This window comes from Nicotiana attenuata, chromosome 1 (genome assembly GCF_001879085.1).
Source record: "Nicotiana attenuata strain UT chromosome 1, NIATTr2, whole genome shotgun sequence".
Lineage (NCBI taxonomy): Eukaryota > Viridiplantae > Streptophyta > Magnoliopsida > Solanales > Solanaceae > Nicotiana > Nicotiana attenuata.
The window spans coordinates 32,230,081-32,255,394 of NC_031989.1; the positions used below are offsets into that span (position 1 = coordinate 32,230,081).

The window sequence follows — 25,314 nt, forward strand, 5'->3', positions numbered from 1 at the left end:
CTACTAATTTTTATTTCAAGCAAAAAAAATATTCTAAAATATCTTACCCTAGTAGAGTTTAGATTGTTATTTTGCAGTTGTAAAGTTCTTGACCTAACAACTAGTGGCATTTGATTCTGCAGTGCTGTATAACTCTGTAGTGGATCATAAAGATGGAAATCTAAGCCGTAAAAGGATTGCTGATAGAACTGGAATGAAATAGTTGGGTTCCTTCCCCAGAAATTAAGATTTTAGCAACATTGAACTGTAGAGTTAATTGGAATTTGGAATTAAAGATCGAGATTTAATGTTTTATTTAAGTCAAAACTAGTTGGATAGATAATTAAATACGTCACTTGGGGATATCATATTAGAGGGGAAATGAATATTTAATACCACATTCAAAGACGACCAAATACATAGACAACTCCTTAAAGTTGGCATCAAACTTGCTTTAGACACTTTAGCTTACCCATGTTACTATTAGACACTCTAACACCACAAAAATGTACATTATGAGCACCTCATGCACGTATGGCACAAAAAGTGATTCTCACTTTGGAGTTGGGCTTGAAAGTCAATTGTTTCTTCTCTTTCCTATTTCTTCTTCACAGAACTCCATCTGACGGCATGAGAGCTCCTGGCTCATCCCCTCATCCCCATCCTCCATTTTCTTCATTCTACTAATTTATTGTATTTTCCTGTCACTTTTCTCAAATTTTCATGCATTAATTCAGTGAGTATATCTGAAATCTCTTTTATAAGAAAGTAGAAAATACAGATTGTTCCCTGCAAGTTAGGAAAGTTTGGATTTGCATCTGAAATCATATACTACCTCTAAGCATATAACAGGAAATGAAGAGCAATATGATATGCGTGTTCTATATTCTTTATATTTTATTACACGAAGATTGGTTCTAGCTAGATTCTTTCTTACGGTTCCCTCCCAAATCCAAACAAAAAGAAGATAAAAGCAAGAAGGAACGAAAACGAAAAGTGAACAAAAATGGAAGATTATTCGACCAGATTCAAACGTCTGAAACATTAACCTTTAGATCTCAAAAGAAATAGTAGTCATGTTATCCATGTCAGCACGATTGATTCTTTTTAAAGATAAATTGTGACCAAGTGTTCAATTGGCACATTTTTGTGGGTGTTGGAGTATGTTGAAGTGTCTAAATGAAATCTGGTACAAACTTTAGGGGGTATGTATGTATTTGGCCTTCAATGACATTGTTTTGGACATGCCTGGCACTTGAAACCATGACTTTTTATTAGTTGGCGTGTCGCTAAGTCTATCAAACGCTTCGGAAAAAGACCAAAATTTGTCGTCCAGATTTAAACATAATTCTAAGCCTGTAGTATTACCAAATGGCCTTAATATGTTTTATCGAAAATTTTCTGAAATGCCCATCTGTTGATAACTAAGAACATGAAACGCTATGCAAAATTGACTTCTGTATACTCAACAAAATTACAGAATCTTACAATCGTTTCAGGTAACCATTTCATGATGATCTAAGCTACCTAAATGTTTGGCTCTCCGTATCTGCGACGTTATATCTTAGCAGTGGGTAGACTAGAACAATTGGCACACAAGATTAGATCCTCCCTATTGGGTAAAAAAATGATAGATCTCCCAGCAACTGTCAAAGAGGGATATTTAGGGAAGTATAGAATTTGTATTTACAAGATTCATCGTCAGCTGTACAAAATGCTATCCATCCTACAGCTACTGATGCTGCAAATAACCTGCCTCTATTTTGGCAAAATTGCAAGGACAGGACACTATGCTGCTACTGCTGTTGCATCTTCATCTTCAGGATCTGCATCGGCTGCTGAGATCAATGAGGCCGACTGAATCTTTCCGGCATGCTCAAGACGCATCAAAATTACTCCTCTGGAGAGTGGGAAAAGTAAGAATATATTAAAGACCAAGTAGCAGCTGAGCTTTAGATCAGAATCCAAATGTACCTCATTGTATGTGTCGTTCCCCGTAATACAGTCATTTTATTTCTGTTGAAAAAAGCTATTCAACAGAATACAGTCGCTTCGGAAGTTAAGTGCGACTCAGAGCTACTTAAGGAGATCTACTTTAATTCCATTTATGAAACAAAGAACATATAATCCTTCCCTAGCCCCTCTATGCTGCATCTTGTTTCTCTTCCATTAGATACAAGGGAAAAACAGAAAACCACAGTACCACAGAACTAATTCTAGTTGCTTGTTACTAATGCAGTTTAGCTGATGACAACAACAACAAAAAAAAACCCAGTGTATTCCCATTAGTGGGATCTGGGGAGGGAGTTGAAATATTCTAATATCCAGTTATTTATATATGTGTGTGTGTGTGTGTGTGTGTGTGTGTGTGTGTGTGTGTGTCTTAGACTAAAGTATTGTGCCTACTTTTACACATTGAATCAAATTCTATTCACAGATATATGTCTTTTGAGTTGAATCCTTAGTTGGATTTCTTCCCTCTCCCCATCTCTTCATATTTCTTCCTTCCATTTGTCTTCTTTTTCTTTTTGATAAGGTTTCCATCTTCCTATTCCAACTGCAGCAATTGTCGCTACTATTATCATCAAACTGTAAAGCTTAGAAATTTGCTGTTCTTTTTCGCTTTCGTAGATAGAATTGCTGAGGATCTACTGATTCTTTTTCTTTCATTTTCCTTCTTTCCTGGGGATTTTTACATAACTCAACTGCTCACTGATATGCAACGACCAAGTAGTTATTATTTTCTGGGCAATATCTTGCAAATTTCTTTAGCTTATAACCAACCAAAAGGTTCAACTTGACAAATATTTTTTTTTTTTGAGAAAAGAGTTCTCCACTGCCATTGACACCATCAAATGCTCCATCACAATCTTCATCTAAAAGTCAGAAACCTAAGCCCGTTAAACCCTGTAGTTACAATGGTCTAAAACCTTACTATTCATGTTCCTGATATTTCACTGACGGATATGTTCTAAAACCTTATTCATTATTCATGTCCTTGGTATTTTAGTGATAAGTAAGCATTTTGCAATTTTTCTCGTCCTATAGCAAACATATATATTCATAATGCATCAAATCCCAGTTGGTAAATGGTATCTGGAACTGATTTCCACAGGATCTTGGGACGGTAACCACAAAAACCCCTAATTCTCAACCACTGCTTTGTGGATGAATACGATCATGTTTATTTGTCAAAACGAAAAATGAACACAGCTCGTGACATCTTTTTGTTTGTTTTCTCATTTTCCATTTTTCAACTTCTTTCGAGCCCAAAATGGTGAAAGGGTAAGATGCCACGGGCCTTTCCCTCCTGAAGTTCTTTAAGATATTATTAGCTTTTCTGCCTTTTTCCCTAAAGTAGCCCCCTTTAGCATTTTCTAGTTGCCCAATTTACTTCAGTTTCTACCCCCCCCCCCCCCCCCTCTGTTTAACTAGTCAATTGAGTAACTTCTTAGTTTCCATCATTAGTACTCCCTATGCGCACAACTTTTTTCCCCCTTTTTCTCATGAACTTTTCTGGAGTCTTTTGTTAGGCTGAGGTTAAATCACTCAAGTTTTAGTTTTCAAACACGCCAACTGACCCAAGCTTCTAACCTACTTGATTTTGAGCTTTGCCGGAGCTCAAGAAGGTATCAAACTATAGTCAAACTATATCCCTATGTAAGAACAACAAGACTCCTGCAACAATGATAAATAGATCTTTTAGCCAATAGGCTCCAATAAAAAGGTAATCAATTTTCAAAAAATGCAGAAATTGGTATTACTTGAAAACCGAACCTATTGCACTACAGACCAAAGAAGAAAAAATGTTACAAGGATATGACATACCTCGCATACCGGGACTGTATTGAGATGTCCCGAACTTTTATGCGATTCACAGTTCCACTCTGGCTCACAAGAACAACTTGCTCGTCACTCTCACCATCTTCTGCTTAAAGCATTTCAATTATGTATTGTTACCAGAATTTCCAAAGTCCAAGTCAGTAGTTAAAACATTCAAACCATGCAGAAGAACATAAAGGTTATGGTACCTCCTAAAGAGAATCCAACTACGAATACTGCTGCCAGGCGATCTTCAGATGAAAACTGAATAAATGCATCGGTAGTATTAGTTGACTAAAGCTGGACAAAGATAATGACAGCTAACATCCCTGTTCTCTGAAGGGAGGACGGGCAGCAATGAGGATTTTTATATTTGTTTATACTTTGGCTTATAGAATGATGGTGTACCTTGTAACCAATTAAACCGACTCTATTCAAAGGTGATGTGCGGAATCTGCTAACTGGAACTCGTTTCCCATAACCACTTTCTGACACAAACAGCAGCCATGGGCCATTCATGCTCCTACTTCTGGTACACGGAATATCAGAGATGAAGAGATAAAAAAGTAACAGAAAAGTAGGCAGGCTTTCAAATTCATTTATGCAAGACATATTGGTATAAGAATAATCATTTTTGGGAGCCGATGGTGTTCAAATAAGCAGCCTTAAAGGGAAAAATCATTAAAAATGAGGGTCTCTCAAGCTAGCATAAAGTTGACTAAGTGCTGTAATCTAAGTTGAGACATACGCGAAAAGCATAGGAAAGTACCAGTGGGTGCTTTAAGCGCAAGGCACAAGTAAAGCTTGAGCTTTAGAAAACAAAGGCACTAATGATGAAAAATAAATAAATAAATATATGTATAATGCAAAAAATAACTATTAACACAACAATTACTGAGAAAAACAATTTTAAAAAAAAACTATAGGTAAGTGAATTATATGATGTAAAAAGCAGGTCAATCAAGCTAAAAACCACTTCAAATATCTTATTCAAATGTGAAGGTGTAGTTTTCTAGTGACTAGTTTTAAAACAAAATTTCTAATTATTTATACGTAATCAGAAAAAGATCGTTTTCTATTATTAACAATTAATACATCATTTAAAAACTAGATTTACTGTCTAGTGCCGTTTATTCACAATGAGTATATCATCTGCCCACTAGATTTATTGTCTAGTGCCTCCCTCTTAAAGGCAAGTCCATGGGTGATGAGGCAAATGCTTGGGTACCTACAGCAAAGTGCCAAGCAAGGCGAAGCAGCCTACCTGATTTTCATCTAACTTCAGGGCTTAACCGGGTCTCAAGAAGGCCTTAAGCAACAATCAAAACAACTAAGATACACAGAGTGATGGATGAGAGATTACTGTCGTTGATGAACTTCCAAGGTCTTGTCCAGTTCCTTCTGCAAAGCATCTGGTATAATGTCCATGCTAGCCACTTTATCCCCCTCTTTCAGTCTCATGGCAACAGAACCTCTAGTATTTCTTCCAAGTGCTCTTATCTGAGCAGAAATTTAACAGTAAAAGAAGGAAAATAAATTATCAGAAGAATGAGAATAACTCCAGTAACACAAGTAGATGCAAAAAAAAAAAAGGCACCAACAATTTACCTACTTCATTATGGAAATAACTACATAACACAATTAGAGTTAGAAAGTGTACACATGTGAGCACTTACCTGAATAGCTGAACATATATTTGTTCATCCAAATCCAAAAGCAAGAAAAACGAAAAAAGAAAAAGGGAAACCAGAGCTCTGAAGCCAACTACAAAACAAATTCTAAATATGCAATCCCTCATTTATCAGATATTTATCTTTTATCTTCCATGAGAAGAAAGCAAACTTTCTACATTCTTTGAAACCTGTAAAGACAGCACAGACAAAGCAAGCTGCTAAGAGGCAGACCATTAGCTGGTAGATTGAATAATCTCTCACTAGCAGTTGCGTATGTATCTCATCTGTTTAAGCACAAAAACTGCAGACATGTAAGTGAGATAATCTCTCTCTCCAGATTAAGTAACAACCAGTTTGCTGATTAGCATTGAGGTGCAAAAATTACTTGATTCAGATCCTATAATCGAATCTTATGCCAAGAACAAACTTGTTTCTGCATGTAGCCAAGCTCCCATTCTTTTTGCATTTGGCAGAGCAACACAAGAACCACTAAATGAAACTGAAAATAAGGTACCCATGAAAATAAAGAAAAAGAGAATTTACATTTGCACAAGGTGTCAAAATAACCATTCCATTTTGTGAAGCCATCGCAACAAAATCATTATTTGAGCAACATTTCACCCATTTTAATTCATCACCTGGGACCTGTCAAATGGAAGCATCAAGCCTGAGCTAGCTTTGGGACCAACAATGCAAATTCAAGGGAAAGAAAGGGCTGACTAACCAATTGAATCGCAATAATTCCTGTACACCTGATAGACGCAAAGTAGTTCAATGATACTTTTTTTATATATCCATTCACAGTAAGCATCACAAGATACTGATCTCCCGCAAATTCGCTCACAGGAATAATAGAAGTTATTCTCTCGCCATCAGACAAGGACAATATCTGGATCACGGGAAAGAATGAGTAATTAGAAGTGAAGGCAACAGGCCAAGCTTTCTGTAGATGGAAATATAGTACCTGGACCAGAGGAGTGCCAGCAGCAGTTCGGCTGCATTCAGGGATCTTGTAAGCCGGAGAAGAATACACAGTACCTTTATCGCTGCCAATTAGAATAAAAACAAACAATGAAATAAGAACATCCGCATGCTCAATGGCAAAGCCACCCCCTTACACATAACTGAATAAAATATATCGAGGGCTTACAATGATGTAAATAATGAGATAATATAACGGGATTGTCAGGATGCAATCAGCTCACACCAAGTACCTCTTCCATAAATATAAGATGGGAAAGCAAAAAAATCGGGAAAAACATTCCATATTTTCTCAATGTCTCAGCATATGGCAGCATGTTGAAATAATCTGAGTCAACGTAGAAAAAAAAGTGACCCCAAGTTTACCTAAAATAGAGAACTTTGTCGTGTGCCCGGCAGACAAGGAAATCAGACATCGAATCATTTACTCTCAATTTACCAACTGATTTACCAATTGTCCCGCGATTTTGTAGATTAAATGTGTCAGGTTTCATCCGTTTAACATAACCCTTCTCACTAATTGCCTGGAATAAATGAGCAACGAAAATTAAAAGAAAAAGGAAGGAATAATGAAACGCAAAATTTTGAAACCTAGAAAGCACATATTACCAGTAGCATTTCTTCATTCGGAATTACGTCTATATCTTCAAGCTCACCGCTGTCTGTATCCTCTAACATTGAACGCCTTGGAGTGAAAAACTTGTTCTTGATTTCAATTGCTTCTTCTTCAATCAACTGGTTGTTCATGTTGCAGAAATCAGAAAAGCAAGTAGGCTAATGTCAAATGACAAAGTAATAGATGTATCACTACATTATATCAGAATGCCATTATTAAGGAGGAGAACAATCAGAACAAGGTAACAGATCTATCACTACAATATATCAGAATGTCATTGTCAAGGAGGTGAACAATCAGAATATCAGTGTACTGCATACAGAAGCCAGCCCCCCCCCCCTCCCCCACACACACAAAAAAAAAAACCGCCAACAAAGGAAAACGGGAAAAGAAGAGCAATATCAAAAGGCTGTTCCAGGAAAAGAACTCACTAGACAGCAGTAACAGGTTGCTTCTATGGTGTACTATCTAAGTTGGGTATCTCCATTAGATTAGCTTTTTTTTAAATTGTTGATGAGCGAAACGAACACAAAGTTGAGTTGTGGAATAATAAAGGTACATAATAACCAACAAATTGACAAACATTTGGCCATCGAATCCTTAAAGAAGAAAAATTAGCAATATGATGATATATATTAAATTGGTACAAGAATATTAATTCGTATCTAAGCTTGACAAGATGAAGAAAAAATAGGGAAAAGGTTCTTATGAGGCTACCTGGAGTATTTGCTTCTTACTAGACAAAAGTTCCTCTAACTTGGAAATTTGTGTTCTCAAAGATTTTCCCTCCTCGACAAATTTATTTCTCTGCATTACCCATACAGAAAAGCACAATGTCAGAGAGAGTTCAAGAAGCTAAAACACCCACCAAACTTTAAAATGAGCGCACCATGCCATACCTCAAGTGCAGTAAGCCTTCTCAGGCTTATGTCCAGTATAGCTTCAGCTTGTTTATCAGACAATTCAAATTCTGCAGGTAAAGTTGATAAGAAATGGAATTGGCAATGTTTTCCTACTAGTTATTTTATCACTAAATATAAAATACTGTTTGAAAAATAGAAGAGAAAGGCTAATGCAGTTTCCAACACAAATATGAGCAGGCAATAGTGAAAAATCAAGCAACATTTAGGTATAAGTGAGTAGTTGTGCTACCTTTTCTCAAACTAGCAGCTGCGAGCGCATTGCTTGATGCTTTTCTGATTGTATTGATGACCTCATCCAAATTATCAAGCCCAACTATGATACCCTTAAGTCACAAAAGTGGATGGAGAGAGGGAGAGAGAGAGAAGAGGGGATATCAGCAGCTTTATTCATAAACTCAACATATTTCACTTGAGCTATGCCCCAGAACTTTCAAAAGAGAGAAGAAATCCAAATTACAAATATACCTTATGTACATAAAAAAATAAAAGAGATGCATAGATGACTTGGTGAATACAAGACATACCTATTTATACGTGTCAAACACAAACTCATATGGCATTTGTCTGATATAGGACAATATCTAACCTAACTCCTTCAATCTTCTAATATTCTGATCCAGCATCAAAGGTTTACACTTTATTTCTAACATGCTTGCTAAAACTGCCGGAAAATTGCCGTAATTGTTCTTATTATAGACAAATGCTTAGCGAGAATGTCGATTAAAAAAAATCATTGCCAAAATCTCGCAGGAAAATTTGTTGCCGGAACAGAGGTCAGGAAGAGGCAGTATCCCGAAAATCGTCATGGAAAAAAAGAGTTGTGGTGCCAGAACAGTATTCAGAAATAGGAGGATATCTTTGAAAACGGTCAAGGGAAAAGGAAACGGTCACATGGAAGGAAATTACGAGCTAAAAAAACGACGGCCAAGTAAGTAGCGTAAGGCTGCTTGCCAGTAGGCAGAAGCTATTAAGGTCTACTTTAAGATTGTAAAGGATTTGATACCATGTATATAGATTAGAAAGGAAAATTAACATATAGATAAAATGGTGAATACAAGTCACGCCTATTTTTCGGTGTCAAACACAAGACTAACCATTTTATTTGCTTAATTTGAGACATTATCTAACTTAAAAACTTGCCCCAGGGCTTTGGTCTGATGGTAAGTCCGCAACTTGTGATGTATGGGATAGGCAGGTGCATGTCATGGATTCGAACCCAACTACAGACAAAAAGACCGGTATTTAAGTAGAGAAGGGTAGAAGGACGGGCCCATTATCCATTGAATTTTGAACCGTGGGTCACTAGTCCTCGAGGATTTCGTGGTTATCAAAAAAAATTCAACTTAAAGAACTTGAATTTTTTAATCTTCTAATTCTGACATTCTAAGACTACTGATAAGAAAAAGCATTCTACGACTAATAATTTTTTCTTATTTTGAGAATAATAAAAGTATTCTAAGACAAAAATTCTTCTAACACACCTCAACAATATGGTTTCTTTCTTGTGCTTGTGAAAGTTTAAATTTCGCACGCCTTTCAACAACAGAGCATCTGAAATCCAAAAATGCCTGCAAGATACAAAAAAGTATAACAATTCCGTGCCTGATGAATGCATGTCAAAGATAAACCTTGATGGAGAAGTATCACAACCACCAAATAAATAACACCAAGATATAAGAAGACATGATTTAGGTGAAATAAAACAATTTTAGACATATAAAAAAAAGGAAACCAAAAGAGAAAACTAGAAGGTGATTACAGAAAAAGCAAAACTAGCAATAATGCTTAAGCATAGTATTTAATGGAAATTGAAAAATAAATGTACAGAGTATTCTTCATATAGAAACAAGTTGTCACCTGAAGTAGTTCCTTTAACCCCATCAGCTTTGGTTGACCATTAAGAATACTGAAAAAAAATATTGAGTGATAACTAGTTAGTTAGAGGTATGATAATAATCGTGGATATGGCATGTGAGCAATGTAAAATTCATTACACCAAGCAACATATAGAGAGTACTAAATTAGACATAAAAGAGCTTTCTAAGCCTCCTAAGCAGAAAAAAACAGCACCTGAAATGATCCAAGGCCCATCGTATTGGAAAATTATAAAGCCAATGCACCAGCAGTACACATCTTACTATTAAATAATGTCAATAAGAAAATGTCAATTTTGGAAACTCGGTTGCAACCTACTTCATTTCTTGTGCCAAAGTGCCATTAATAGTCTATAAGCTTAATGATAAAATGGCATCATCAATTCTATTGCCTATAGAGGACAAATAAATACAAGTACAGTGAATACTTGACTATTCAAATACCATGACAAATCCACATGGTCTCAAGCTGCAACATTAAATAATTACATTATGACCCCAAATTCCTATAGATTTACCGAATCATAGCTTTTGAGTTGAAAGAACGTCATACAGTTAAATAGAGGTAAAATTTAGAACTTCCAAACTCCAAAATCTAGTTCCCTTTAACTCATGGAGAGAAGCTTTCAACCATGCAAGTATGTCAAGAGAAAAAAAGATTATAAACTTCTAATTGAAGAATAAAATGTTGGAAGGCCATTATTCTTCTTGATAAAGTGATAACAACTGGAGACTGAAGATGCATCTTGCAATAGATCGCAGTCAATCAGTACTCCAAAACCTTGGGAGACAAACTAAAAATTGTCTGGTCTCCTGTTCAATCAACTATAACAACAGATGTCAGGCATGGTAAAGAAATTTCAAACAGAAAGCATAAGATTCTAGAGCGAAAACAGAAATCAAGAGGCACAAAGCTATTACTATATTTCTTCAAGAACAAAACTTTCAACACTTCTGATATAGATATCAGAGAACTGTGGGGCAGTCTATGCACAAAATAGGTCTCTAGCATACAATTGATTACTGCAGGGGTTAACCTTGTGATGTGGTAACAGAGTGATCCAGAAGTGGGAGTCTCCTTCTTTTGCAAACAAAGTCTATAGCTCCCAAAAGGGGTCCATAATCACTTACCCAACCATGTTGCAACTAAAACTGGATTGCAGAGCAGTAAGACGGTAAAGATTGTTCAATACGATGGCTGGATCTGACCCTCGCTTAAGCTGGAAAACATTAGGCAAAACTAAACGATCAATCAGTGCTAAACTTTGATGGGTTTAGAAGAACGCATGCAATCATTGTCAATGAGTCATGGAATACGATAAAATTGACAAATTTTGGGGAACAGGGAACATCAATTATTTCACTACCTCAATGACTATACGCATTCCAGATCGATCACTCTCATCACGGATATCACTTACTCCTTCCAAAATCTGGCAAGAAAGGGAATCAAAACATCAGGTGCTGTGATTCAACTCTTGACCAAAGCAAGATATTGAGACAACAAAATTCAGAGATCAAACTTCAAAAAATAGGAACAACATAGCAGAATCAGTATATATCAAGTGGAAATGGTGTGGATTTTGATATACAACAAGTGTAGATGGCATGTGTATTCCGCAAAAAGAAGAAGAAAATCTGCACTCCTCAAAAGATATTAGATTTTGTTCTCCGTTAGAAGCCACATCATAGAGTGAGGGCACTTCTCCAAACATAGGATCCTATCACCGAAGGAGATCCTTTACTCCAGAAAAAATGAAAGCCACACCAGCTACTACAAAGCTTATTCATGTTCTGTAGACTGTCCACTTAAAAATGGACCCATGGTGCTAATCATATGAAAATGCAACCATTAGGTGCTTTAGCATCCCAGAGAGTCTTCAATGGAATTTCTCTTCAATCATTTCTGCAGAAGGCTGATAAAACATCTAAACTTGAACTTACTGTTGGATGTTCTGTCCCTTCCATCTTCGAATATCCCTTCACCCAGTCAATAGTTGTTGCATACAATTACAGCATAGGAAGTCCCTGCCAAAACTTCCAATTTACTAATCCTAATCGCCCCTTAAATCCCAGAATTCTTAACACATTATCTGCACATTCCCGAAGCACCTCATTAAAAGAACAGTTTCATATATAAATGTACTAGGCAGTGGAAAACATGGGATGGAAGGACACTATATAAGCACAATAAGTGGCATCTAGGTGACCGCGTAGCCCGCTTCGTAGTATCATTATAGGCAGCGCAGCAAGCATCGTCTCAGCAGGCCTAAATTATGGGTGAAGGTTAGTTGTTTGAGCCTTCGTCTATTGAAGTTTATGTATCCATTTTCTAGTCCCAAAATTCTCTACTTAGGGTTGAATATGTACACAAATAACACAAATCAACATTTTGTTTAAATTTAAGGCAGAATAGCCTGATAGACACCTGTACTTGTTTGGTTTTGACATCCGGGCCCCCGCTACTCCAAGAAGTTTCAACCAGACACTTGGGAAGTGTGTTTGGGTGGGTGGGGGGGCCAAGATGTTTTGACCAAGTTCCTCTACACAATCAACTCATGTTTTGACCAAGTTCAGGTGTCTGATTGAAACTTCGTCGAGTAAGGGGCCAAGATGTCAAAACCGAACAAGTACAGGTGTCTATCAGGCTATTCTGCCTAAATTAAATAACCAAATATATCCGAAAGGAGCAAAAGGGTATCAACACAATAAGGGTGCATAAGAAAAACACAACAGAACATTTTTTCCCGGAAAGAAGGGTTAAGACACTTGATAATATATGCTACTCAACGGGTAAAGTATGTTATTGAGTGTCTGTTCACTTCATCCAGAAGGAGCCTGGTATTTAAGTGGGAGCAGCAGAGTACAGTGGTGGCAATGAGAAATGTCACTCAGCAGAATAATGTATTGAGTATTTTAATAAGAGAAAGTTATAATGGCAGGCACACACTCCGAAATTTCAAACATGTGGACAAACAGGGATTGGACTAACTCACAAGGAACTTCGCAGTTATCAAAAGAAGATTACATGCTACTCCTCAGAAAGGTACCTTATTTTCCACAAGATCAGCAATTTTCTCGACAAGAGAGGCTTTGTTTGTTTGATAAGGAATCTGTTTCAATTATAATCAAATATTAACACAGATTAAAATTAGAAGAGTAATCTACTTCTAAATCAAAAATACTGAAAGGGCAGAGATAGGAACCTCTTGGATGATTATTGCAGCACGTTTCGTCTTGGAGTCAAGTAATTCAATATCAGTCTTCCCCCTAATTACTACTCGTCCTCTTCCAGTCCTATATGCCTCCAGAATTCTGTAAAAATGATGATATTTATCAAAAAAAAATTACAAACAAAGAGGTAGTGTAAAGAAAAACAAAAATAAAATTTTATCTCAGAGAGGATGCATTTTTAGGAGGGGGATGAGAAAAAAACTAATGTGTTCAGTAGATATTAGTGTCCAGTTGTTCCGAATTCTCTCTTTCCGTATGAGTTTATCTCCAGAAATTTCCCAAAGAAAACAAATTTCCAGCCTAAAATTAGAGAAAAGGGAAAAGAATCAAGCTGCCAGTGCCACTAAACATACATGATTTGTGTGCATTCTGAAATAGAGGAAGAAAGATATACTCGACACAGGAGCTGCAAGTATCACATACTTGATCCAGACTCACTGAACTTACTCGGGCAGAAGAGGTAAAGGTTTGTACCAATTGAAACCCCTGAACGGGATAATTCTAGTCTCTAAGCAAAAATACAGGACATTAGGGTGCTTAGCCCTAGGCATATTAGTCATCATTGTTCAATCTTGCATAAATCAAAGACCATACACTTTATTTTGACAGGGGTCTTAATTTTCCAAATGGAAGGGGATAAGAGAAACTCTCTAAGAAGATAGACTCCCACAAAACATAAAAAAACACAATTTCATGGAAACGCGCCGCAAGCTTTTCGGATCAAAGAGGAGAGCAATCAGGTAAAATTCTATCACGAGCTCAAAAGGATACACATCTCAAGAAGTAGCTCGCTACCAAAACTTGGAAAAGCAGCGGAGCGCCATGCACAAATCAACTCATATAAACTAAGAATTTTTAACAAGGGACTGCCATATAAATAAAAAAAATTTATAAGTACAATTTAGGCTCCTCCTTCAACTGCGTAGCTGCGCAATTACCAAACTAATGGCTTCCCACACAAGAAAAGGTGTATCACCCTAGCCGGCCTATTTGAGGATAAAACTTGTTTTAACGCTTTTAAAGGCATAGGGAAGGATTAAAGCATCTTTCTAGCTGAATAATGTTTTGAACAAAATCACACCATAGCCAATCATAAATTGTTAAAGAAAAAATAAAAGCCAGATGGTAAAACTGAATCCATTTTTGGCAGTGCATGCCACAAATTTATCATCTTAAATTATATGGCATACCAAAGACCAGAGATTGGATACATATAAGACCCATTTATACATTACATACATCAATGGCGTAGCCACCCTATGCCAAGGGTGGTCAAGCGCACACCCTTCGCCGAAAACGTATACTGTGTATATAAGTTAAATACTACTTTACATGGTTATATATTATATCTTGAACACCCTTAACACAGTTAAGTGAGGCAGTCTAGCGGTTCAGGGTGTTCAAAGCGATGTGTTGTTCACGAGTTCAAAATTTTTGCCCATTTTATTTGCCAAAACTAAACAGAGATCACCATGTGTGGTCTATTTGATTCTTTTTTAATCTAAAAAATTTCCTAACAAAATAACTCTTAAAACTTAAAATTTCTGAAGAAATAAACAACTAATCTTAAAAGTAATTATATAACTAAATGTTATTTCTTAAATAAATTTTATAATTTAAAATACCAAGCTCTACAAAAATTTATTCAACAAAGACTCTTTACAAACTACAAATCCTCTCGACTCACACTTTTGGTTTTATGCTTACTTTTATCAGTAAAAATTCTAATGTTATCTTTTTATTATTTTAATTTTGATTTATAAAATTATAGTTGTATTATTAAAAGTATTTTTATTGTTTAGCTAAATGTTGAGTAGTTTGATCCAAAAATTTTGACACACCATTCATCGACAAAAAAATTATGGAATTCTTTAATGTTCAACACCCTTGACGAAATTCCTAGCTACGCCATTGACATACATGCATCCATGTGTCACCTGTGCTTTCCAACAAAAAAAATTAGTCACACGACAGACACCACATTCAGAGGGCAAGAGTTACAGGATTTTCTAGAAACCTGCCTCAGGAAAGAAATTTAAGAAGTAAGCTCATCCCCAAGTACAACAACAAACACTTCTTTCCTGTTTGGGCACAAATATGCACACTGAGGGAGCCACTGCGTCTACGACTCTATGTTATGTTCTCTTCAATCTTTACGAGCGAGTGGGAAGTGGGAAAGAGTAAGAAACAGGAGCTAAGAAAACCTACCCAATGTTGCCCATAATTATTCCACCAGTTGGGAAGTCAGGTCCAGGCATGTACTCCAACAGTTCTTGCAGCTAGATATGAAACAACAGCAGTCATCACAACCTTTTTACAATTAAGCATATGAAAACTCTGATTCATAAACAATGGCCTAAGCTAAAACTGGGAGATGATTCAATTTCAGCAGTCAACCAAAGCTCCAAATAGGTGTGGGCGTATGGCACATGAAATAGAGAACTTAGAAACTATTTGAATAAAAAAGGTTTACATGTTAATATAAGTATAAGTGAATACTTGAAAAACAGAAAACAAGTATGTGCAGAATCCTCCTTTTCTACAGGAAAATAAAATTCACACATGAAGTACGTGGGAGAACAAGAAATCCAAATGTATAAAATCAGAATCTTTACCGCAAGCCCATAGAGAGGTTGCATTTTAGCATTTGAAACCAAGATCGTTGCCAAAGAAACAATAGATTGTGAAGTAACTGACCATGGTTATAACACAAAAACCAAACATGGAAACTAATGTAAAATTGGTATAAGAGCAGGAAACAAACATTTGGAACATGTATATTCTCTCCTCTTCATTTCTTCAATGCAAAGCAAAGCAATCAATGATTTCACATAAAAAGGTAAGGAGGCAAGAGATATATTCATAGACATGTCTTAAGAGACAAATGTCTACCGTGGCTTCTGGATTATGAATCAGTGCAGATAGTGCATCAACGAGCTCCCCAAGATTATGGGGGGGAATATTGGTAGCCATGCCAACCTGAAAACAGCAGAATATAAATAAAACTCATCATATTTAGAAATATTTCTGATATTATTTGCCCTAATATCGGGGCATAAAAAGCTACTAATTAGCTAGTAACAGAGTCAAATGGGTCACCGCAATCCCGGAAGCACCGTTTAACAACAAGTTCGGAACACGAGCAGGAAGCAACGATGGTTCTTTCTGAGAGTTGTCGAAATTTGGGACAAAATCTACCTGCAACACATCAAACATAATGTAAAGAACCTAAGACAGAGCTTCCATCCAGCTGTAACTTATTACAAATTTTAATTTAAAGGAGGGAAACTGACTGTATTCTGCTCCAGGTCTGCTAATAGCATGGACTCAGTGAGTGCCTGAGAGGAATAATGATGAGCTTAATATGTTGCTTAAATAATGTTAAATAAATTATACAGACAGCAATAAACTTAGCCGTATAGGACACACTTCAGGTACTATTCTTTACCCAAAAGGAATTTTTTTTTTTTGATTTGCACCGGGTGTCCGAGTCTCTAAGAGCCCCGACTAATCCCGGGGGTGCACAGGCCCTCGGCAAGGAGTTTCCCCAAGTGCACCACGGTTAATTCAGGTTTTACCCAGTCCGATGGCCCTCAGAAATTGTTTGCACCCAGTGGGTTTCGAACTTGAGACCTTGAAAGGGAGCAAACCCCAAGGCTCAAGTCTATTGCCACCAGGCCAACCCCTGAGGGTTTTACCCAAAAGGAATTTATATCAATAACTTAAGCATAATCGAAAAGGTTAGCAATAATGTGATCAAGACTAGGATTTATTTCAGATAAAGATTCTTTTGATGAAACAAATAAGCAGGTCAGGAACAACAGTTTCACTATGACATAAGGACAACTACAAACTTCCTAACGTAAAACAGAACAATAGAGATCAGATACCAATGTTATGACAAAACTTGCATGTGAACTTCTTGCTCATTCAATGTTATGACAAAACTTGCATGTGAACTTCTTGCTCATTTAACTGAGTTTTAACAAAATTTATGACAATCTGAATGGTGATAAAACCTACATATCTGATTAGATTCAAGAAAGGATAGGAGATCCTAGTTATTATTGTTCTCCCCTATCAACACAAACTATATTAATCACATTAATACTGGTAGCCTAAGGATTTGAACCTGAGCACTTGTTAAGAAGCAACAGTTTCCAAAACATGCACTCAAAGATTCAGAAAACACAGAAAGGCTGGGTTTAACCTACTTCCAGTCGACATTCAGTATACCGCATAGCCGCAGGAGGATCTGCATCAATTGAACCAAAGTTTCCATGCCCTCGAATAAGTGGAGATCGCAAGGAAAAATCCTGGAAAATATTATATCATGAAAAGGTTACAGAAGAACTCAATAGTACCCAGTAGCCAAGCACACTACAAAATGCAGCGGAAAGAATTCAGACCAATTTAACTACTCAACAATCAGAATTGGATCTGGCCCTAGAGTTTGATAACGAGTTCTATGACAAACTCGTGATCTAGATACTTGGCGCTCGTAAAGCTTTTCAGTTCTGCTGTTTCATTTTTATTGAGAACCCCCAAAACAAAATTACTAAGAGACTTTCTCCAGCCAGCTCTAAATAAAGTTTTCTTGACAGGGAACTACCTTTTTACAGGAGGGGCTAAAGCAGTTTGTCACTCATTTCTCGAAATTTATAAACACATATCCATCACCAGAGATAAATCTACGTAGTAACTTTTTGAAATCTCCTGAATTCTTTCCCTGCCAATGATTCTCTACAACTCATGAATTTTTCTCAAGAGTTTCCTTTAAAAACTTATAGCAGACAGAGATGAGCTTCGAGCCTGTGATTCTCACAAGATATAAGTTCTTCGATATCTCTGTTACCACATTTAGGAATGAAGCGACATAAAATGGAAGTACTTATTTTGGTTCTACTCCTGTTATTCTTCTGCTGGGTCCATCTATTTGCTAACAACTCGTACTTGAAAGCAGTTAGAAAAGTGCCATACTGAATCAATTTAAAACTACTGACATCGACACCCCTTTTGTAAGTGTTAATCCTTTGATATTACCTGGGCCATTCGAACCAAGGAATCATAGACTGCAGTGTCTCCATGGGGATGAAACTTGCCAAGCACCTAAAAAATGAGAGGAAACACAATAAGATACTTGCAATAGATATGGCACAAGAATACTTGCAGCAGATAATCATTATTTTATCACGTAGGCATAGGAGAAAACAAAGATGGGCTACAACCTCTCCAACAACTCTTGCACATTTCTTATACGGTTTCTTGGAAGAAAGCCCTAATTCATGCATCGCGTATCTGCAGCCAAAATACCAATAACTTTTATAAATCCAATACAGATTCAAACGATAAGTAGAGCAGATAGTACAAAAACAACTAGTATAAGGCGAAGAAATCTCTACCAAAATGTTAACCTCTGGTGCACATTTTCAAATTGAAAGTTAGTTCTACAACACTCGGTCGTGATAAACATGAATCAGATGGCATATAGGCCTGCTTTTGGCTATTCAATCTTTCTTTTTCTTTTCTTTCTTTTTTCTTTGGGGGGGGGGGGGGATAAGAGTAAAAGTTTATAAATAGTAGCAAAATGGGATCAGATGTAAAGGAAAAATCTATTACAGCTATTTAGAATTAAGCAAGCAACACGCAGTCGTGACTTGCAATTTAATTACATTAAGATTTATGGTCTGAGAAATTAACCAACTGCCTAAGTCTAGTGGGTAGAGATACCCAGTACATGGATTTGTGGAAAATAATAGATATCCGGTGGAATATCACGTGAAGAAGTCTACGCATAAAACATTTTAACCATCATTGGCATTTTCTTAATTTACACTGCAATATTCTATGTGTAAAACACTTCTATTTATTACTATGTGCTTTGCAATGCTAATCGGAGTTTTTTGGACAGAAGGTCCGATTAATTTGATTATGTAGATTATAAAGACTAAACTTTTCTCCAAATATCCTATTGCTCCCTCTATCCTACTAAAACGATTGCAGCTTTTAAAGAGCCAACAAAATAGTGTTATAAAGTACATTTCCTTACTTTGATAAAGAAAAAAATGCTTTAAGAGTACACCTTTAGTATAACTTCTAGATATTTACTGAATTTTGTTCCATAAATAAAGTGACATAAGCTTGATATAGCCGTGATAATCACAAAAAAGAATAAGCAATAGTGACTAGCGAAATCGGAGTTATTTTTTTCATGCCTCCAATTGAGCTTTAACACCAATATCCCTTGGGTTACTTCCCATTTAACCACGCATTTCTCAAGTAAGAAAACTCACAGTATTCGCCTATGCACCGGCTTCAACCCGTCCCTGACGTCGGGCAAAGCGCGACCGAGCAGCACTGACATGGCATAAGACATGTATGCCTCGGTCGCCTCCTTGTGGAGCTCGGTAAGTACAACTCTCTCGCCTCCATTTCCGCCCTCATTTTCGCCTCTATCTCTCAGAATAACACTCCCATTGCCTTCATCCCCAGCCTCCTCCTCCTTCCGCCGGGCACTCACCGGTCGGAGTTGCTTCTTCGGCGGCGGAGTGACTGAGGAAAGGAACCGGAGCTCCGACGAGGTTTTCCGGAGCCCCGAGAAGCGGGATGGTGTTGCAGTGAAAGTGAAGTGGTGGTGGTAGCAGCGCAGTAGACGGATTCCGGTGGAAAAAGCCATGGGATTGGATTGTGTTAATGGGGTTTGAGGGTTAAGAGTGTGTAGTTTCATGCCATAGAAGCTGAAGAAGCTCAGCTATGTTGGGAGAAGCGGAGTTATCGGAAACTTTGTCGGATTGAAGTGCTAAAACCCTAGTGATTTTGGAGGAGGGGTTTAATTGCGCGCCAAGATTTTGCTTTAGTGGTTCAGTGACACGTGAGCGGGCGTATCTCCTGGCTCCAGAGCCTATCCGTATGGCTCTTTGCCCAATATTGGGTTCCACCCCAAATTCAATTAGTATATGTCCGCTTTGGACCCTCACTAATTCGAATTTGTGCCGAAAAAATTCAATTTTGGACTTGGTTCATATTAGGGCTCAAATCGAAACCTCTATTTAAGTATTTTTGTGTAGACATCGAAATTTTAAGGATCAAGCCAAATCCTAAATTAAAGATATTACAGGACTCTAGAAATCCTAGGAGTCTATTAGGGTTTCTTGGAGGCTACTCTACCCTAAACCCTAACTCACACCTGTATAAAGGGATGCATGTTACCTTGAAGAGGTGTCTCAAAATCCCATAAACTCTTGGGATATTCACAAAGAGATCAAAATATGGTCGGATACTTCTTGACAATCAAATAGTTCAAGAAGCTGGATATCAAATACATCCCCAGGAGGCCTGCATCATCCTACATTCGAGAAATACGCGGCTTAAGCCCTCGAATCACGGAGATTATCAGGAGAGAAGAATTAAGGGAGAAACAGGATTGTACCCGCATCATTTTATCAATAAAATTATGTTTCTTCATATTTATTTTGTGATTGTAATTATTTTTGTATCACATATAATTTGTTGCAAACAAATTGGCACGCCCAGTGGGACCAGTTTGCAACAAATTATATGTGATACAAAAATAAATTGCAATCACAAAATAAATATGAAGAAACATAATTTTATTGATAAAATGATGCAGGTGCAATCCTGTTTCTCCCTTGATTCTTCTCTCCTGATAATCTCCGTGATTCGAGGGCTTAAGCCGCGTATTTCTCGAATGTAGGATGATGCAGACCTCCTGGGGATATATTTGATCTCCAGCTTCTTGAACTATTTGATTGTCAAGAAGTATCCGGCCATATTTTGATCTCTTTGTGAATATCCCAAGAGTTTATGGGATTTTGAGACACCTCTTCAAGGGAATATGCATCCCTTTATATAGGTGTGAGTTAGGGTTTAGGGTAGAGTAACCTCCAAGAAACCCTAATAGACTCCTAATAGACTCCTATAATTTCTAGAGTCCTGTAGTATTTTTAATTTAGGATTTGACTTATCCTTAAAATTTCGATGTCTACAAATGCCCCCTACTTCAAGGTTTGTCGGGGTGTAGGCTTGCCGAACTTCAGACGAGACTTGAAGTACTCGACAATCACAACAAATGGTTTTGAAACTTGGAGTTTTTGATTTACAGGAGGAAGAGATGAAGGGCAGAACTGGTCCCACTGGGCGTGCCAATTTGTTTGCAACAAATTATATGTGATACAAAAATAAATTGCAATCACAAAATAAATATGAAGAAACATAATTTTATTGATAAAATGATGCGGGTACAATCCTGTTTCTCCCTTGATTCTTCTCTCCTGATAATCTCCGTGATTCGAGGGCTTAAGCCGCGTATTTCTCGAATGTAGGATGATGCAGACCTCCTGGGGATATATTTGATCTCCAGCTTCTTGAACTATTTGATTGTCAAGAAGTATCCGGCCATATTTTGTTGTGAATATCCCAAGAGTTTATGGGATTTTAAGACACCTCTTCAAGGGAATATGCATCCCTTTATATAGGTGTGACTTAGGGCTTAGGGTAGAGTAGCCTCCAAGAAACCCTAATAGACTCCTAATAGACTCCTAGGATTTCTAGAGTCCTGTAGTATCTTTAATTTAGGATTTGGCTTGATCCTTAAAATTTCGATGTCTACATTTTGCTCTACTATGACTTTAATAGTTCCTCAAATTCAATATATGAATTTTAGGTCAGGTCATTTCTGAGACTGCGAATTGACTTTTAGCTAGCATTTCAAAATTAATGTTTAGCTATTTTTTAATGCATGAATCAAATTTGAAAAAAATACTTCTAGCTAAAATAGAAAATCTTTTGTTTAACAAAAATTAGGAGCATTTGAGGTAAGTATGATTTACATTAATGGACATACTAGATGAGTCATGCCCGTGCTAAAGCAAGGACCCAACACTAAGATGATTAAATTTTTAGTCGGCTATTACATTACCATTGTTCCTAAGTGACATCAAATTGAATTTATATCAAAATGCTTGAACAAAAAGCTCTGGGGCTGTCGAGACCATTATTGCAAAATTACACTCCACTCCATAGTGGACTTCTATTAGTATTGTTGCTAGATACACGTAAATGCCATTATGTGTATCCACATGTTAAGCATAGAGGCTGTTGACAAACGCTAAATGCCATTCTGCAAATGAAATCTGATACTCCCCACGGTTAAGCATCTAAATTCATCTAGCACACAGCAACCTTCACATTGGTGCAATGGAAGTTACCAATAAGCCATAACTTTTTACATGTGAAAAATAGATACCATAAGAAAAAGATCTCTATGTGCATCATTGTGCTCAATATGATACATTTTCTACAATGCGTAAACAACATATACATTGTCTAGTAGAACTTTTTTCAAAGTATATAAAATATTTGCATCTTCAAGACATTTTGATTAACCATTTCACATGAGTTGAAGCTATAGTCTCCAGCTTAGTAGCCAACCTCAACTATTCCAAAAGTCATGGCACGGGATGGCGTTTTAAAGTACCTTCAAAACCAAGTTAAACACCAATCAACAAAAGTGAAAAGAGTACATAGGAATTAGAGGACTACGAAGTAAACGTAACATATAGAGCCTCATATATTTAACATGTCTACAGATTATTCAAGCCAGTAATTATTCTTTTTCTTTATGGTCATCTTTCCTTTTTCTCCCATTATAGCTTATATCACTATTATAAGGATATAATCTTGTATTATTCTTTCATTGGCAAAAAAAAAAGAAAAAAGAGCTTAAATACCTAGAAGCATGTTTAGAATTAGGTAAAAAGGCAAACCTGAATTTTTATAAGATCCACAATGGTGCCAAATTAGAATGTCAACAGCAAAGGCAGGCTTCATCATCAAGATACATGACATATAGTGATGGTAATTGGGCGGGGCGGGTGCGGGGCCGGGCGGGTTTGGATGTATGCGGGTGCGGTGCGGGTTTGAGTTTTGCGGGTGCGGGGCGGGGCAGTGCGGGTTAGAAATATTATTATTTAAAATTAAGCGGTTGCGGGTTGAAGTCATGAATTGACTACATACTGCTTCGGAACATAGCAAACTTGTCCTAAACTCATTTATTTTGTTGTTTTGTCCTACATTATAAAGAACTAGTTTTATTGAAACTTTTTAATCCAATCTTTTAAGTATTATTTTAGTTTCTAAATATCCCATTTCTTTTTCTTGTTATACCCAAATCAAGCAATGAAAAGTAAACAATTTCCTCCGTCTTGGTATATATTCTTCCTTCCTCTTCCTTTTTAGACTTCTAGTTTTCAAATAAAATAAAATAAAACTTAAACATGGAGTTTGCTGGAGTTTCTGGTTTCACAAAATTTTTTCCATGTACATATGGAAGTGCATGCTTTCTTCTGGTATTAATACTAGAAATTTTTGTTAAAGGAATTAAAATTTGTTATGCCCTTTCAATTCAATTATCCAAAATGTTTGAATTCTTCGTTAGTTTATTAGTACTTAGATCATCTTATCATCTCTCTTATAGTTTAATGCATAAGAGTTCAAAAAATTGCGGGTGCGGGGCGGGGCGGGGCAGGTGAACGCGGGTGGAGTGCGGGGCGGGTGAATGCGGGTTTAAATCCTATGCGGGGCGGGGCGGGGCGGGTTTAAATTTCGCGGGTTCAGACATAACTCGCCCCGCACCGCCTGCCATTCCTAATGACATATAGATGTCGAAAGTTCATGAAGATTTAGTAAATGATATAAACTGATATATAACTAACTACAAGGAGCTTTTCTGAGAACAAAGAGCACAAAAAATATAATTGAAATACCTGAATTGTTTTACACCCCTGCTGCACATTTGAATACCTCTTTTCTGCAAATTTATTCGAGTCAGACAACCATCATGAGCCAATACCAACAGAAGCATGCCACTTCAACTGGCACAATGGATCATAATATTCCAAGGCCGAAAGGAAAAATCGTCAGTTGCAAAGACCAAAAATTTGCAGCAAGATTACACTGAAAGATTGTATAATTAATTAGAGAAGTCATCGTGTAAATAATGTATAATTTAATAATCAAGCAAAGCAATGTTTATTATATAATTTAATAATCAAGCATAAAGCAATGTGTATCAGGTCCTTGATGCCTCGTCTATGTACATGGAATGTTGAACTTTTGAAACTCAAAAGGTTACTCACAAAGACACATGAGTACACTGTATCACTGTAACATTAGATATACTTTTCCTAAGTCCATCCTTCGATAATATGATAACTAACAGGTTGAAGCTCCTTTTTGTTAAATACAAAGGTAATTGCAAGTACATCGGATACATTACACTTTTCACTGTCATGCCTAAAGTTGCCAAAAAAATCTCTCGAATGAACGGTATTTGTGTATCAAAAGTTCAGGGGTTGCAAAATGAAGATTTTTATGTTATAAATATCACCTAAGGAAAAAAATAAAATAAAATATTATTCGATTGTTTGTGCTAGATGATAATTCAATGTGCCTAGTATTGTCGAAATTTGTGCACCTTGAGGAGGAAATTCCCCCAGTAGCGTTTTGAACAAATAACTACATGCATAAAGAATTCACCCAAAATAATTTCTCAAAATAAATAAAGCACAAATGCGAAAAGAACTACATAGGCAAATGAATATACTAAATCAATAGCCAATAAAAATAGAATCAAAGGATTACATGCTCACCAAGAAAAGAATACATGAAAATTTAGCAGGATTCAGAAATGTTCTGCTTCCTCCATTTTCGTGGTTTTTGATTGAATCTCGACGATGCATGTAATTTTGGAATGTACCGGTAGATTTTTTTTCACGTACACAGCAAACCTGGAGGACAATTAACACAAGGGAACAAAGTTGAATACCATAGAAAAAATACAAAACAAATTAGAAAATGACAGACAAAGGAAAATACCGAAGCGAAAATACTCAACAGAACACTGTCACACCTCCTTTTTTACACCTACCCCGAAGGATAATGTATAAGGGAGTTTTTCCATTTAAAGTGACATTATTCGAAATGGGATTATTTATTTAGAGTCGCCACTTGGGATAGGATTGGCTTTTGGTGTCCCAAGTCACCGGTTTAATTTGAATCCCAAATCGAGGAAAATTTCGACTTCTCAATTGGAGTCTGCGAACCAGAAATTCTAAGTAAGGAATTCTGTTGACCCGAGGGAAGGTGTTAGGCACCCCCGGGTCCCGTGGTTCTAGCACGGTCGCTTAAACTAT

General features: G+C 36.8%; 1 protein-coding gene across 1 annotated transcript; it reads right to left on the reverse strand.

The window, feature by feature from the left end:
* Positions 1,421-20,023, reverse strand: LOC109224049 (DNA gyrase subunit A, chloroplastic/mitochondrial). The gene is made up of 27 exons (XM_019388591.1): positions 19,396-20,023; positions 18,331-18,400; positions 18,146-18,211; positions 17,317-17,418; positions 16,396-16,440; positions 16,202-16,300; positions 15,995-16,081; positions 15,311-15,381; positions 13,075-13,183; positions 12,919-12,981; positions 11,236-11,301; positions 11,000-11,088; positions 9,852-9,900; positions 9,476-9,562; positions 8,224-8,317; positions 7,971-8,041; positions 7,789-7,878; positions 7,065-7,190; positions 6,822-6,979; positions 6,439-6,520; positions 6,199-6,363; positions 6,018-6,119; positions 5,165-5,301; positions 4,210-4,330; positions 4,011-4,065; positions 3,808-3,907; positions 1,421-1,879 (listed from the first exon to the last, which is right to left on the reverse strand). The coding sequence occupies exons 1-27, from the start codon at positions 19,827-19,829 to the stop codon at positions 1,768-1,770; spliced, it is 2,850 nt and encodes a 949-aa protein (XP_019244136.1). The 5' UTR covers positions 19,830-20,023; the 3' UTR covers positions 1,421-1,767.

Bases quoted from the DNA above. Each gene is read 5' to 3' on its own strand.
- LOC109224049 (XM_019388591.1), bottom strand. From the start codon at position 19,829: ATGAAACTACACACTCTTAACCCTCAAACCCCATTAACACAATCCAAT. The intron at 8,318-9,475 runs GTGTGTTAGAAG...TTGTGACTTAAG, and splicing joins AAAGAAACCATATTGTTGAG to GGTATCATAGTTGGGCTTGA. The intron at 6,521-6,821 runs GTAAACTTGGGG...TCTAATTGGCAG, and splicing joins GACAAAGTTCTCTATTTTAG to CGATAAAGGTACTGTGTATT.